Source organism: Hylaeus anthracinus, unplaced genomic scaffold (genome assembly GCF_026225885.1).
Source record: "Hylaeus anthracinus isolate JK02 unplaced genomic scaffold, UHH_iyHylAnth1.0_haploid 11980, whole genome shotgun sequence".
Classification (NCBI taxonomy): Eukaryota; Metazoa; Arthropoda; class Insecta; order Hymenoptera; family Colletidae; genus Hylaeus; species Hylaeus anthracinus.
In genome coordinates this window covers 975,619-992,236 of record NW_026534328.1, presented here as the reverse complement: position 1 = coordinate 992,236, position 16,618 = coordinate 975,619, and the positions used below count along the sequence as shown (strand labels likewise).

The following is a 16,618-nucleotide window of genomic DNA, read 5'->3' as shown; positions in this document are numbered from 1 at the left end:
AGCCATCCCTTTCAAGGAGTTCTAACATTTTTGGGACACCCTGTATATGGTCGAAGAAGTGTACGATACTACTACTACCTGCTAACTGCTACTATACCTGCGAACCAAGTCGAAAAGCGTGTTTAGACCACCGACACGATACAGAAAGGAAGACGACGACAGCGTGCGACCTGCGACGCAAAGCACGATTTTGAAACAGCCATGTTAGCATACGAATCGTCTCAATTCGTAGCAACAACTTTGTTTCCATTTTATAAGCCTAGGAAGCAATGATGAATCATGAATCTTTTCTTAAAATATTCCTTGTATAGTTCCGCAGTGCGCTGCAAGGCCCTTTTTTGGAAAAAAGATCCATAATAAATTTCTTGCCTTTAAACGTATTTTTAGTATGTTTCAAAAGCAATATCTAATATTGAGCCTTGTAGCGAGCTGCAGAATTTTACAAAGAATAGTTTATACAAAAATCATACGAAAAGGTCACTTCCTCGGTTCAGAAAATGGATATAATTGATTGAAAAATTACAAATGTTTATATCACTCTGCCTTTGTCTCTCCTGCAATAGCTATCCTTGTCCCGGAGCTTCCTACTTTTTCCGCAACTGTCGCTGAAGTCAACTCGGAGTTTGGCTCTGACTCCTGCGCACCCATAAGACAAATATTTTTGGAAATATTAAAATATGCGTTTTACAATAATGTCTAATTATAAAAATTCGTAAAGACGTCTTCTTAAGGACAACTGTATACATAAATAACAATTGTATTGATTACGATTTTTAATCCTTGCAAACAACGTACAGTATCCATATATTTATTATAATGCTTTGTATCAACCTTCATTGGATTCAGTTGAAATTTCGTATCATAAACAAATTTTATTTCCGCACTTAAGATAATTTGCTCCTAGGTAGCTTTTAATTGATAAAACAGTATTCGTTTTATGTTAATGTTTTAGGTTAAAATATCTACAGATGGCTGATAAGGCTATTATGAAGGTATAACTATATAAATAAATCTTACAATTTAACAAAATTCCAGTACTTATGAACAATTATTTTTTCAAATATTTAGCAAATTGCTGAACAAAAACTGAAAGCATTTTCTATTGGCACAATGGGCAAGAGGCCATTGAGTAAAAAGGAATTAGAAGAGCAACGTAAGAAGGAGCAAGAACAAGCTGCAGCTCAAGTACGTGATATGCAATTTGTTAAGACAAAATATACATTGGAGTGAAAAGTATATATTATTCTAACTCTATTATTATTATTACAATCATTGTTAATTTATACATAGGCATTTGAGGAGTTTGTAGCAACCTTCCAGGAGACTCCTAGTAAAACAACAAGTAAAGTTTGGGTAAAAGCAGGGACTTACGATGCAGGCAAACGACGTAAGTTGCTTTTATTATATCATCAGTACAATTGATTGTGTATAGTTAACCTGCTCATTGAATTTTACACTAAAGTACTTCTATTAAAATTATATAGAAACTCTATTTACAAAACATGTATGTAATCATACTAACACAAGTAAACAATTTTAAAGTTAAAGATGGATTCTATTGTTAGGCTTTTATCATTCTTCTCATTACATTTATGAGATTTAATATTAAGAGTGTCAACTATAGAAACTACAGATCTTAGAATCCAATTTTCTTGAAATTTGTATAAACTTTCACTCTTGTCCTTTAACTATGAAAATCTTATTGTATTATAGTAATCTAACAAAAGTAGAATTGTGTTTAGCACATTATTACCTATTCTTGCATAATGAATAACAGCGTAGGAGGTTAGACAAACTAACAAATGGTAAAACCATTTGAATTCCACTTTAGAAAAATTGATAAATAGTGACTATATTAATTTCTATTTAATAGAGGAGGACACAAGAGAGAAGGGAAAGCTTTACAAACCCCAATCAAAAATATCAGAGCTTGTTGACAGTAGATCATCAGCAGAACAAGCACAAGAATATGCAAGATTGCTTGGATCGAATGAAAGAAAATTGGATAGATTGGGAAAAAAGAAAAAAGAAGGTGAAAAGAAAAAGAGCAACCTTGAACTATTTAAAGAAGAATTAAAAATGATACAAGAAGAGCGAGAAGAAAGGCATAAATACAAAGGTGTAGTCAAAACTGTTATATCTGCTCAATCAGAGGATCCAATGTTGGCAGCTTTAAAATGTGTTGAAGGTAAATTGACATAGACCTAGGATCTGAATGTAGGTTTCATACATCTATATATTTACACATAGGTTTATTTATAGGCAAACCCATAAAAATATGTCACAATTTAGCTATGAAATACAATTTTCTTCAGTTGCAGTAGATACTGTGATGTCTATTTACAATAACTATGATGCAAATAATTCATTTTCGTCCTTAAATTAACAGTTTAAATCTAAAAAAATACCTCTGATAGGTATGTCCTCATATCCTGATCCACGAAAGGCCAACTTACATAACCTTATCGATGATCCACGACTCCTAGCCCTGATTTATGAGGGTAAACAATACCCTTTTCCTTAGTTTTCTTTGTTTCTGTTTATAATATTAAAATTGTTATGTTACACGCATAAAAAGATTGTTTTTTTGTAGATGGATCATTTGACAACGGGGATCCTAATACAACAAATTTATATTTGGGAAATTTAAATCCAAAGGTATGAATAACTAAAACTTGAATATATTAATTTACACTTACAGTGCATACATAAGGTGCATTATCTAACACTGTTATTTCGAATATCTTTTTTATGCTTTATTCAAAAGAAGTGTTTTTCAGTAGTAGCATTACGATTTTGAAAAGTTTATATAATAACATGTAAACTTTTACTATTTTTCTCTTTTAAATTTAATGTTTTATATATCTGTGATTTCCAATATCATAAATATATCTAGTTTGTTATTTTCTACAGTTTTTATCAGAAATCTTCTAGAGACAAAAATCGCTTGCTATTATGTATATTTTATAGTGGAAAATATTTCTGTCAAATAAAGCATAAAAGAATACTCAAAATTGTAATAATTACTACAAGATTATATAAAAAGTATTAATAGGAATACTTTATCTCACTATTTCATATAATAGATTACAGAGCAACAGTTAATGGAAATATTTGGCAAGTATGGACCATTGGCTAGTATTAAAATTATGTGGCCACGAAGTGACGAAGAGAAAGCTAGACAACGAAATTGCGGTTTTGTTGCTTTCATGAGTCGCAAAGACGGGGAACGAGCTTTAAAAAATCTCAATGGTGAGATAATACTATAGTATTTCAGATTCTGTAATTTTTAAATGTAATTTTAATTAAGAATTTTATATTTATAAAAAAGATAAAAAAATAAGTCAGTTTTAGTTAATTGGTATAAAACATTGTTTTATGATATAATTATAAAAACGTTTCTTCATGTTATGTTGATATAGGTCGTGACATAATGCAATATGAGATGAAATTAGGCTGGGGAAAAAGTGTACCGATTCCACCTTATCCGATTTATATTCCACCTGCTTTGATGGAAATCACACAGCCACCACCTCCATCTGGTCTTCCATTTAATGCTCAACCACATCGCCGTGACAGACATAAGGTACATGGAACAAATTAAGTGATAGTAATTAATGAAACTCATGTTTAATTTTAATTAATTTTGTTATTACCAAACAACGCTTTATATAATTACTACATCACATTTACAATAATCTCCCGTATGACGCAAGTTCTTTCAACGCGCTACGTAATAAAATGCGGAAATTCTCCGTTTCCCAATTTATTATCACCATCGCTAACAATTTCTTCTGTTTTTTTAATTATTTTGATTTTTGCGACCGCAACATCTTACTCGCATTATTCGTGCTATTAGAATAAAAATTCATTACTAAGGAATTTCCTATAATGCGATTTATACTCTACATAACTTATTAACTGTTTTATACGTGAGTCTATTCCACACTGTAAGTACAATAAGTACTTTGTTTAAGAGTATCAATTTTACTCATAAAATTAAATTCCGGTTGTAGATATTATCGTTAACACTGCAAGATAGGTACAAATTTAGTTTTAACTTATTTTTAAAATTGTTGTATTAGTATATTTCAGTAATATCTTAAGATTATATTTATTTTTTATTTATGGTTACGAGAAGAGACCATTTTAATTATCTATTTTTTTTTATGAATCTAAAACAAAACTAAGCAAATACGTGGTCGAGTTACTTTTCCGAACAATTGACATTAAATATATTGTCTCTATAACCATAGATATACATATTTGTAGAACATTCTATCATGTATCGGGTTGCTTACACTCTAAACTTCTCGGAAAAAATTGGTTGAAATTGGTCTATATACAGGACAGAAAGTGCTTACGTGTGTGACTCGCTCTTTGATAATACATCAAGATATTTAATAACCAACATATGTAGAAAATTACTGTATTTATACATATACAACTTGTATAATTATTTCCAAAACATAAATTCAGGTACCTCGTATTCGAAATCTACAGGCTGCAGACACTCAAGAAAAAGAAAATTTTGAAAAGGTAAGATTATTTTCTTTTAATAAAGGAACATTTTGATTTCAACATAAAATACTTTATTAGGATAGTCTTTGTAAGGGTGTTTTCTCTTAAAATACTGTACATATTGAAAGGACAATGATAAGTTTTATAGAAAATTTTGGACTAAAGAGTGTACAGCAATTATTAAATTACTGCACAACCTTATATCCGAAATAGTCTGTAAAATCTAAAAATGTTCTTTATTAATTATTTAGAGAATACTTTATTATTAAAGTATTTCTTTTTAAATAAGCAATACAAAAAAATTTAACATTTGTTATGATTATTAATAACTGTAATAATGGTCATAAACCAATCAATGTTCACATTTTAATTCGTTTAATAAAATAAAACAATAAATAAGTTAATAAGTTTTATTGATACTTATGGGCACACATACATAATATTACACATATGTAATTATTTTTTAATGAAAAAGTAAAAATAAAACTATTAAGACATTTATTATACATAATATTCTTTTATCAGTATTTAATATTCACTATAACCTATATATGTAAATTGTAAACAATACAATATCTATTAATCTTGTGATAATTATATTCAATTTGGTCTATTTTGGGCTGGAGTATCTAATCAAATATAACTGTTCCGTTATAATGGGAATTGTCACAGGTTTTGCAGAACGCAGTGGTCAAAGTGGTTATTCCAACAGAAAGGTATATTTTGATTTCAGTCATTTGAAATGTATACTTCAAAATGTATATATTCATTTTTCTATTGTAGATATTATATAGGTATACAATGTATAATTACATTTCTCATTAAATTCTGTACTGTAGGAACCTAGTAATGTTAATACATAGAATGGTAGAATTTGTGATTCGAGAAGGTCCAATGTTTGAAGCAATGATAATGAACAGAGAACTAAATAATCCAATGTTTAGGTTTGTGGAATTTGAATCTTATATGATGAACTACATCGATAGTGGTTGTGGTACTTCGAACAACTGGTTTTAAATTTCAGATTTCTATTTGAAAATTATTCTCCTGCGCACACTTATTACCGGTGGAAATTATATTCCATATTACAAGGCGATGGACAGAAGGAATGGCGCATCGAAGATTTTAGAATGTTTAAAGGTGGAAGTGTATGGAGACCGCCGCCAATCAATCCATGGACACAAGGAATGCCTGATGAGTTGATTGAGATGGAAGAAAGACAAGAACCCAGAAGAGGCAGTTTGTCAAATAGGTATTCAATTGAAATACATTAAGAGAAAAATTTATATTATATTCTTTTATGAATTTTATCGATTAATATTGACATTTGCTTGCTAAAAAAAACGTTTCATGTGTAGTCAGAGAGATCGATTAGAAGATTTATTGCGAAACATATCACCTGAAAGAATAAAAGTTGCAGAAGCAATGGTATTTTGTATAGAACATGCTGAAGCAGCAGAAGAGATTTGTGATTGTATTTCAGAGTCTCTGTCAATATTACAAACTCCTGTAAATAAGAAAATCGCGAGATTATATCTTATATCGGATATATTACATAACTGTGGCGTTAAAGTAAATAATGCTACTATTTATCGGAAAGCGTAAGTTGCTTTATTTTATAATTTTAACGATTCTTACAATATGATTTCACTCCATGTATTAAATTGTGATTAACATGTAAGTGAAGTTTTGTGTAGTGAATAATATATGCTTATAATACAGGTTTGAAACTCGACTATTGGATATATTTAACGAAGTTCACCAAGCCTATAAGCAATTTGATAGTAGATTAAAAGCAGAAGGATTTAAAGTTCGTGTTATGAGAATGTTCAGAGCGTGGGAAGATTGGGCTGTATACTCGCGAGATTTTCTTGTTAAATTGCAGAATACTTTTCTTGGTCTTGTCTTGGTAAATTGAATTCTTTGAATCATGATATTTTTCTAAAAATGATATAGAAGTAAATAAACATAAGTTAATGTTTTTAGATGGATGAACCTGAACCGGAAAATGATGAAGATATCGATGGAGCACCTTTATCAGATGTGGATGGAGATGGTGCGGAAGATTTGGATGGAGTACCATTAGACGGTGCTGCTCTTCTTAAAGGTGCTATGAAACATGGTCTAACTCCACAAACGACATCTAATTATGACGACATTGACGGCGTTCCCAGTAAGAATCTTTCTATTAACGTATATATTTTTATTAATTAGTTGTTAAGTGGTTCATGTATTTAGAAGAATGTATTTTATTAAACATTTATGTTTTCAGTGGATGAAGATATCGATGGTGTGCCTATGGACGACGAAGATTCTTTAAATATACGAAACAAAGAAGATGACAAGAAGCCAGCAATCCCTGCAGGTTTTGTTCCATCGCGATGGGAAACCGTTGATCCTGATCAGGTTTTTGAAAATTACCTTAACACTATTTCACATACATTCCTATTTTTAAAAATGAATTATCGAACGCTAGGTTGAAGCACAAGCCATGACGACCAGTAAATGGGAAGAATTAGGCCAGAATGATGATTCCAATTCTCAAGATACCAGTATGGATTCGAGGTAGTATATAGATGTTTATTAATGTACCTTTTATTCCATCGAGGATTTTAAATTTTCCATGTAAGAAATGAAAGGTCACCTTTGTTTCTTCAAAAATATTGCAAATATAAAAAATTCATATACGTCATTATATCGGTCATATATGATTACCAAACTTTTTCCTCAATCATTTTTTTTTAATACTTACTATTTACAAAAACAACGCTAGCTATAGTATTTTCGCGAACACCCTATATACAAATGAAAAACTATACATGGTTTTTGTAGAGTTATAATACTATTTTTTTGTATGTAATTTTACAGTGGTAGAGATTATAACGAAGAAAGAAGAAATAGACTACGCGAAATTGAAGTTAAAATAATGCAATATCAAGATGAACTGGAAAGTGGTAGAAGAACATTAAAATCCGGCATGACAATTCAAGGACAAGTAGAACATTATAGGAAAAAGCTCATAAGGAAGGTAAGTTTTGTTTTTAGTATTGGTTTAAAAATTTGCATAACTTATGCCATATAATGAGTGTGTATTGTAGAGTGAGAGAGAAATGAAAGACGCAAAAAGTGAAGAACGAGACGAGGATCGACGAAGGGAAAAGAAACGAAGTACAACACCAGAATCTCCAAGTCACTATAGAGATCGAAGACGAACTTCAACAAGCCCATCGTCTAAAAGCAGTAGATACAGGTGAATATATGTTATAAATTTGTGTGAGTTTAATTAAATTCTCCTATATTTTACGAGAACAATGAATATTAAACTACACAATACAAAAATAAACACAAACTTCTTATCTATTGAATAATTAAGTAACATACAGAAGTTGCGAAGTTTAGATTTATCTAAAATTTACTAATTCAAAAACATATACATAACACGAACGAAATGTTTGTAATATATGTAATAAGAATTTATGATAGAAAAGAAATCTTTAACAAAACGATTGATGAAAAATTAATTTATTATCGTGTACGCTCCATAAAACCGAATAACTTAAATGAATTCGATTAAAAAGAATAATATTTTATTGTACATATAGATTTTTGGATATTAGAATATAATCCGAGTCTTATTTATTTATCAGATCTTATGATATACATTGTAAGAATACGACATGTATGTATTTTTAGATCGCGTAGTAGATCACCACGTGGTAAACGTAGATCACGATCACCGTATAAAAAACGAGTGCCAGTGACACCGTCACCGCCACGTATTCGACGAACACCTTCGCCTTCCTTTTCGTCCAGGGTATCCCGTAGGTCGCCTGTTAGTGAACGAAATGACAGAAAGAGAAGAGCTAGATCACCATCGTTATCACCACCCCCTCCACCACGTGCTTCAAAACATAGAGCTAATAGTCCACCTTCTCCATCTCCACGTAAACATAGGCATAAGCATAAATATTAAGTTATCCTATGTCGCGTTTCTTATATTGTTAGAAAACAATGAATCCATTAATTCTGTAATATGTACACGTTCATACAATTACAGAATGATATTATGATTAATAAAAGATTAGTTAGCGCAGTACTAATTATGCATTCGATATCATAAGATATTCTTATCCAATTCGAAATATTTAGGTATTCTTTCTCTTAATTCCTTTTAAACCAATTTTATATGCATAAATATTTGTATTTGTGATAATATGATGGATGCGTGGATGAGGAACGTGACGATAGCAATTTCTAATCATTATGAGAATTGTGTATCTTTATTCTATATATCTAGTATGTAATTGCATTAAGAATTATTAAAAACATGTACAGATATAGAATTGTCATTTTATTCTTAATTATTGTATGATAGTGAAACGTTTGAAAATGAAATAAGTTACAATATTAGACTTTGATAAAAAAAAATCATAGATTCTTTTCAACTCAGAAATGTTGTAATTAATAATTTACGTTGTAAATAAATCCTACTTTTATTGTTTTGTTTATTCTATAAAATTAGCATAGTGTTACAAATCGTGTACCTTAATTTATACTTCAGATAGTTAGTAACATTGAATAAAATATTATAATTAATTTAAAAAATTTCTTTTAATTATATTGTAATAAGTACTATTTTTTATATATTTAATGAGTCATTTATTCACAGTAATTTTTTGTATAACATAAATTGTAGCAATCGTCAAAAAAATTTTGTTTAATTAACTCATTAATTGTTGACACATATTGTAGAAAACTTCTTAAAATCTTTAAGAAAATGTTTTAACAGAATTTCAATACATGTTCTAATCTTCTAATATATGTATTATATAAAGCAGGGGGTTATTAGATACATAAATACATTTCAAAGAAACGGACAAAATTACAATACTCCCGTAATAAAATACTATAAGATTCTAATAGTATCTTTCACAATGAAATAGAAAATATATGTGTCATAGATAACATATGAGTCAATCAAATTCTAACATATATTTTTACGTATTGTATTGAGCAAATGAAATGTTACTTTATAATAGAGTAATATGGATGTATACAGATGTAAAAAAAAAAATGTAATGTACGTACGCCGCTATCAAAACATTACAAGTAGTTATTACTACCAATAATCGCAGTAATAATATCAAGCAAGATAAGGATAAAAAAACTAGTTACGTTCCTAAAACGAAATGAAGATTGTTACATTTTTGTAATTTCATGAAATATATGAAAATTAATTAATTAATTAGAAAATTATTTGTATTTATAAAAAGTATTTTTAAATATACAACTAACCTTATATGTATCAATCATTTTCCATCTGAATGAGGTTACTTTCAGCATTTGATACATTAAAATCATACATTTTTGTGCTATTTTTGTTTTGTATAACATTGTCTGTCTTCCTTTTGGTGTTAACATTTGTTGTGGTTGAAAATTCTGGTAAAATAAAAATTACACATAATTAAGAACATTAGAAATATCACCTAACATATTTAATTGAGCATAAGATAACGTAACATAACATAAATAATACATATACAAATATAAATATACATGTATTCATTAAAAAAGACAACAAACTTTTTATTTTAATGAACAATATTTTCCCTCTTTATATGCTGTTTGATTTTTCTTTATTTAATTGGTTATATAAATAATATATTTTCTTTAATATACTATGTGAAATTCAATACCTCATAACAGATCCTCCATGCTCACTGAATTTGATTAGATTTTTAAATAATTTGTATTAGTCATACTTCATACACATACACTTTTAACATTTTACTCAACTAAATTTCATTCTTTAATTTCTTATATAAGACAACAAAAACAATGAAATTACCATTTTGTTATTCTGTTATTTTAAAATAGTAATAGAATTCAAAGAATAAAGCACAATAAACGACTAACGTAGGACAGAAACTTATACAATGCTAAAATCAGTTTTTCAAACTTTATGCATTTGTTCCTTAAATTAACATGCATACAATTTAAGAAGGTATTAATTACGCCTCCGTTTTGATACACTATTAATTTCTGTTTCCTTCGCTTCTTTGGTTTCTGTTTCATTATCTTGTACACTTTCTAATTTTCCATATTTAGCTTCAAGTTTAGCAATCAATTCAGAGTCATCAAAATTTTCAATTTCATCATCATCATCTTCTTCTTCATCCTCTTCCTCTTCTTCATCCAAGTCTTCATCTTCCTCCTCTTCTTCTTCTCCTTCTTCTTCTGCGTCTTCTTTATCTTCTATTCCTCTTTTGTGCTCTTTATTCTTTTGTTCAATTTCGACTTCATCTTCCTGTTCAGTATCATTGTCTTCTTCCTTTTTCCATTCCCAATCGCTATCGATCTCTTCTTCTTCTTCTTCCTCTTCTTCCTCATCCTCTATTCCTTCTTCCTCCATCTCTTCCTCTTCATTCTCTACTCTTATGTCTTGTTTGTCATACTTTTCCTTATTTTCCTTTTTATAATTTCTTGCTTCAACAATGTTTGCCCTTTCTGAAGTTACATTTTCTTCCCTGTTTCGTTTCTCAGATGCAATTAGGTTAGATTCAGTTTCAACAAAGGTAACTTCTAAACATCAAAAAAGTATACCATTAATTAATAACATTTTATGTATTAATCTTGATAATGATAAACAGTGAATTTGATGAAGTATGATGTGAACCAAGTTATGTACTATTCTAACTTCTAGAGTATTCTATACTTATATATCCTTTTCTACCAAATATTTAGGTATTAATTTCTAAGTTCTTTATCATATTTTTGTTGATTACATAATTGTATTAATTACAATGATATCCGGTATAGAAAATAGTTTAGAAAATGTTAATTAAAGATTCGTATTGAATATAAAATGGTTATGATATTACACTTGTAAAATATAAGTGTTAATAACATTTACCGTTGTTCCATCGTTTCACAAGAACAAAATGTGCAGCAATTACAAGTGCCATACCAACTCCAAACTTCATTGCCACTGTAATCATCAGATATTATTCATCATTGATGCTTCAAACCAAAAGTGAAATATCATAAATATTTCAATATTTTTATCATTTTTATATTGATATTGCTAATGCAGTTGTATTAATCAGAAGATATAAGAGCATGGAGGATCGCTAAACTTATAACATGTTATAGAAAATCTGTATTAATCAATTTTGTAAAGTACTGACATTTAACTTACCACTAATAGATTCTTCTTCGATTTCTTCTATATCTGGCTTTTTATCTATATCACTAATATATTCTTCAGGTTCTACACTCTCTACCTAGTAAAAAAATGATTAAATAATATGCTACAGTTTAAAGAAATAGCTAGAAAATGAACTATGGTCTAATGAACCATGTAAGACTACATGTTTATTGTCAAGTTCTAGTTAATTTGTATGCAAAGTAATGTTTATTAAAAAATGTCTAATATTGACAACAGTAATCTAAATAATAGTCACATAAACAGTGAAACAATTTCTTGAAGCTCAATTAAGAAGCTCGTTTAAAATAAGAACAAAGGTCATTTTAGTAGAAAAGATAACAATGCTAATAATAAAAATACTATTCGTATTGCTAGTACACGTTTTTAATGTATAATAGATATTCTCTTTTCATAAATTATTGTATTGATAATTATATATAGCTACATTTTTCTTACCTCTTCTAAGGGTTCTATATTGTCATCATTAATTTCATTGATACCGGGAATGTCTAAAAACGTTTCAAATTCATCCTCATTCGTTGACTCTTTAATGATTTCATGAAATTGACTATCTGTTTCAAACAATATATCTTCTTTACTTTCTTCTTTACTAGTAGCATAAATTTCTTCTAATACATCAGTATCGTACAAATTCTGTGGACTAATGTTTTCATCATCTTGTATAATTTTTGTTAGTTTTTCCTCATACTCTTTTTGATGATTTAATTTTGTGCTGATATATTCTGTTAGAATTAAAATTGATAATAATATCTTCAGTTTGTATTCTTTTTTATATTGCAATGTTTTACATCTCAATACCTTCTTTATCCTGAAAAATTTTACTTTGTTCTTCATCTGACTCATTTTCTATCGTTTCCTCCTCTTGTTCTTCATATGTATCTATTCCTTCTTCTTCTTCTTGTTCTTCTACTTCATGTTGTTGTTGTTGTTGTTGTTGTTCTTCTTCTTCTTCTTCTTCTTCTTCTTCTTCTTCTTCAACTTCTTCTTCTTCTTTGTCAACTTCTTCATCTTCTTCTTCCTCATCTTCTTCTTCTTCTTCTTCTTCAGTTTGTGTTTCTTCTTTGCTTCCTTCTTCAATTTCATCTACATCTTCATTTTCTTCTTCAGAATTTTCAGATTTTTCAGACTCTATCTCTGTATCGTGATCATCCTTCGTTTCATCTGTTTCAATTTCTTTACTGCCTTCGTGTTCATCTTCGTCATGTCCCTCATCATGCAAGGAAAGTGAATCATCTACCCAGCCATCAAAAATGAAGGCCCAGCGAGACGATTCTAATGGTGTGCTAACTTAGAACATAAAATATTTTATATAAAAATTTGAATATATTTATAAAAAACATACCTCTATTATAAATGCACTTTAAATTCACTTACTATCTGTAGTGCCTCTGTGTTCCAAAATAATTACACCGATTAAGCCAACAAGAACTGCTAAAATAGCAAAGAATACGATTCGTGCACACCAATGTCCACCTGTGATACTTTCTTTGTAAACATGTATAGTTACATTGTCTGTTAAACTTTCATTTGAATTCCCCAATGTAGGCACAGGTATACCACTGTCTTCTTCATCTGAGCATGATATAATACATCCAATAATAATAATTTATAAAGATTCTACAAGTTTAAGTTAAGTACATTTGTGTATCATACATAAAAACATGCAAATATATATATATGCACACACACATATGTATATACATAAATATCTTAAACATAAAAAGATAGTATTGTATACTATGTTGTCTCTTAAAATCTATTTTGTCTTTAAATAGTATAATTATAGAAATAATAATGTTAAATATTAGTATTGTTTTGTGAATAATATATTCTATATTTGCTAGTAAGATAACAAAAATTACTCAGTGTAAAATTACTCCTTTGTATTTAAATTTTCATAATATTAAATATAATGAAAATATCAATATGGTATTATTAGAAACTATCTTGTCTCAGAATGTTATAAATATACAATGAAATAACATTATTTGTGCAATTTATAGTAATATTCTTTTAATGATATATAAATAATTATATTTGCATATATACGAGTATGTATTTACATATGTATATACAGTGCACACATCTGTATTAAGTGTTGGTCTGGATAACCTTCATTGTTACATATTTGTAACATTAAAATTCATGTTTCATTCCTTTCTAGATGCAATGAGAAAAAAAATTGAAGTTATTTTACACTCAGGTGTGGATACTATATTTAAAAACGTGTAGAAAATATGCAAATAAATTTGAGGAATATGTTTTTGGATTGGATATTATAGGTTGTTCTATTTTTGAAAGCCAAAAGCTAGGCTGATCAAGCTTCTAAGACCCTGCATTTTCTAATTTGAGCAACATTGCCAAATATGCCTTAAAATATCTAAAATTTCACTCTTCGTGTAATATTATTTCATAGTGTTTCTGCCGAGTGGATATTAAATAAAAATATGCGTCGCAAATAAATAATTCGAAATACACTTTTCAAATAAAATATATATTTATTTTGTAATGGGAATCATAAACTTAAAAAAAAAGAAACATGTGCAATGGTATCGTATTTCTAATTAAGGATAAAAGGTAAATAATATAAAAATAAAATATTATTTTTAATAATACTTCGCAAATTAGTATGTTAGTTGCATAATAACACGAAAACCTTAGGAATTGATTCGCTTGTAACAATCGAATTTCACTTTTAGGAAATTCATTTATGATAGCGACATGGTGCTAATAATAACGCGTAATGAAAATTAAGATCAATTTCACGAACGACGACATCAATAACACGTAATAAAATTAAAAACGTATAAATTGACTTTATTCGAACGTAAATATAATTAACATATAATATTTAACCGTTAAAATTTATTGTATCGATAAGAACAATTCACGAGATGTATTTTTTTAAGCGTGACGTTTAGAAAACAGATTGCATGACGTTTTTTTTCACAATAGAAAATCAGTTCGAAAGACAAGAAAAACTCTATGCTCATTTTTTTTTTTTTTAAACATAAGACGTCGAACATGTATTTTCAAGGCTAAAAATAAGAAAGTAAACATTGCTAAAAATATTATGAGTGCAAGAATCGTAGTTATAATAATTCTCTCACACTTTCAGTAGTTTATTTTTTACCCTTTTTACGTCTCTTCTCTTTTCGTTTCCTTGCCTGTACATCACCAGACATCTTCCGCAAGGAAATGTACTTGTACCTTTAGCGAACAAGCAGACACAACGAATTTAAATTTTTAAAACGATCGAACACCGTGCCGCGTCTGCGATTATTTGATTTGTAATGATCTCAACAAGTGTTGACATAATGCGAAAATCCCTAGCGACTCAAATCGAACATTTTCTCACACAAGGTTCTCAGTCTTTCCCAAATTTTCCGTCGCTCTCGAAAAATTAAAATTCCAATGAATCTACGTTGAAACTTTAATTTTATACAAAGTCTGAATAACTTTAACATTAAGAAACAATTACGCGCAATAATGAATTGCAATTAATGAATAAATATTACAGTAAAATCATATTAACATTGCTAGTCGAATGCAACTCGAGAATTACTAGATACAAATACAGGGTGTCCCAAAACTCGCGTTGGAGCCGGAAATGGGGGGTAGCTGAGACGATTCTTAACAACAATTTCCTTTGCAAAAATGTCGATGGAGGCTTCGTTTTTGAATTATTAACAAAAAAAATCGACTAATCACAGCGCTTGAGTAGCGCGCCCTCAGCTGCGATAGGCTGGCTTTTGAGCCAGGACGCTTGGGCCAGCCTATCGCGGCTAAACGCGCGCTAATCGGGCCCTGTGATTGGTCGGTGTTTTTTGTTAATAATTTAAAAATGAAGTCACCACAGATGTGATAAATACAGGGTGTCCCAAAAATGTTGTAACACCTTGAAATGGGTGGTTCAGGAGGTGATTTGAAACAACTTTTTCCTTAGCGAAAATGTTGTCTGAGGTTTCGTTAAGGAAATATTAACAGAAAACCCTAACCAATCAGAGCACGCGAATACTGTTGGAGCGGCCGCCTATCGCGTAGCCTACGCTCAACCGGCATACTCGCATTCTGATTGGTCGGAGTTTTTGCTTAATATCTCCTTAACGAAACCTCAGACAACATTTTCGCTAAGGAAAAAGTTGTTCGAAATCACCTCCCGAACCACTTCTTTCAAGGACCACCAACAGTTTTTAAACAATCTGTACAGATGTGGGCGTCGTATATACATATGTAAATACATACTCTTCTATATGCAAAAATATAATTATTTACATATCATTAAATTTATTCATCAAAGAACAGTACCATAAATTGCACAAATAATGTTACTTCATTGTATATTTATAATATTATGAAAACTTAAATACAAAGGAGTAATTTTACACTGAGTAATTTTTGTTAACTTACTAGCAAATATAGAATATATTATTCACAAAACAATACATTACAACATAACATTATTATTTCTATAATTATACTATTTAAAGACAAAATAGATTTTAAGAGACAACATTGTATACAACACTATCTTCTTATGTTTAAGATATATATATAATATACAGGGTGTCCGAAAAATGTTGTAATACCTTGAAAGGGGTGGTTCGGGAGGTGATTTGAAACAATTTTTTCCTTAGCGAAAATCAATCAGAGCGCGAGTATGCCGGTGGAGCGAAGGCTCCGCGCTAAGCGGTCGCGCTCATACGATACCGCGAGCGCTCCATCGGCATACTCGCGCTCTGATTGGTCAGTGTTTCCCGTTAATATCTCCTCAACGAAGTCTTGGACAACATTTTCGCTAAGGAAAAAGTTGTTTCAAATCACCTTCCGAACCACCCATTTCAAGGTGTTACACCATTTTTGGGACAC

General features: G+C 29.6%; 2 protein-coding genes across 5 annotated transcripts; one reads left to right on the top strand and one right to left on the bottom strand.

Annotated features, from left to right (window-relative positions):
* The first annotated feature begins 603 nt into the window (after positions 1-603).
* On the top strand, positions 604-9,754 carry LOC128897155 (U2 snRNP-associated SURP motif-containing protein). The gene is made up of 20 exons (XM_054160875.1): positions 604-791; positions 953-992; positions 1,069-1,185; positions 1,291-1,387; positions 1,874-2,188; positions 2,594-2,658; positions 3,087-3,252; positions 3,423-3,586; positions 4,480-4,539; positions 5,194-5,237; positions 5,361-5,465; positions 5,546-5,773; positions 5,880-6,122; positions 6,244-6,430; positions 6,508-6,694; positions 6,794-6,927; positions 6,998-7,086; positions 7,390-7,549; positions 7,620-7,771; positions 8,215-9,754. The coding sequence occupies exons 2-20, from the start codon at positions 969-971 to the stop codon at positions 8,492-8,494; spliced, it is 2,817 nt and encodes a 938-aa protein (XP_054016850.1). The 5' UTR covers positions 604-791; positions 953-968; the 3' UTR covers positions 8,495-9,754.
* Positions 8,213-15,061, bottom strand: LOC128897156 (glutamic acid-rich protein). Of its 4 annotated transcripts, none has more exons than XM_054160878.1 (9): positions 14,883-15,061; positions 13,124-13,321; positions 12,548-13,036; positions 12,185-12,471; positions 11,720-11,804; positions 11,435-11,509; positions 10,537-11,103; positions 9,817-9,960; positions 8,213-8,351 (listed from the first exon to the last, which is right to left on the bottom strand). In XM_054160878.1, exons 1-8 carry the CDS (start codon positions 14,932-14,934, stop codon positions 9,827-9,829), a joined length of 1,887 nt encoding a protein of 628 aa, XP_054016853.1. In that variant the 5' UTR covers positions 14,935-15,061; the 3' UTR covers positions 8,213-8,351; positions 9,817-9,826. The 4 variants fall into 4 exon arrangements, with proteins under 4 accessions (XP_054016853.1, XP_054016854.1, XP_054016852.1 ...); XM_054160879.1 differs by lacking the exon at positions 8,213-8,351 and adding an exon at positions 8,441-8,459; XM_054160877.1 differs by lacking the exon at positions 8,213-8,351 and adding an exon at positions 9,561-9,700.
* Between the last annotated feature and the right edge of the window lie 1,557 nt (positions 15,062-16,618).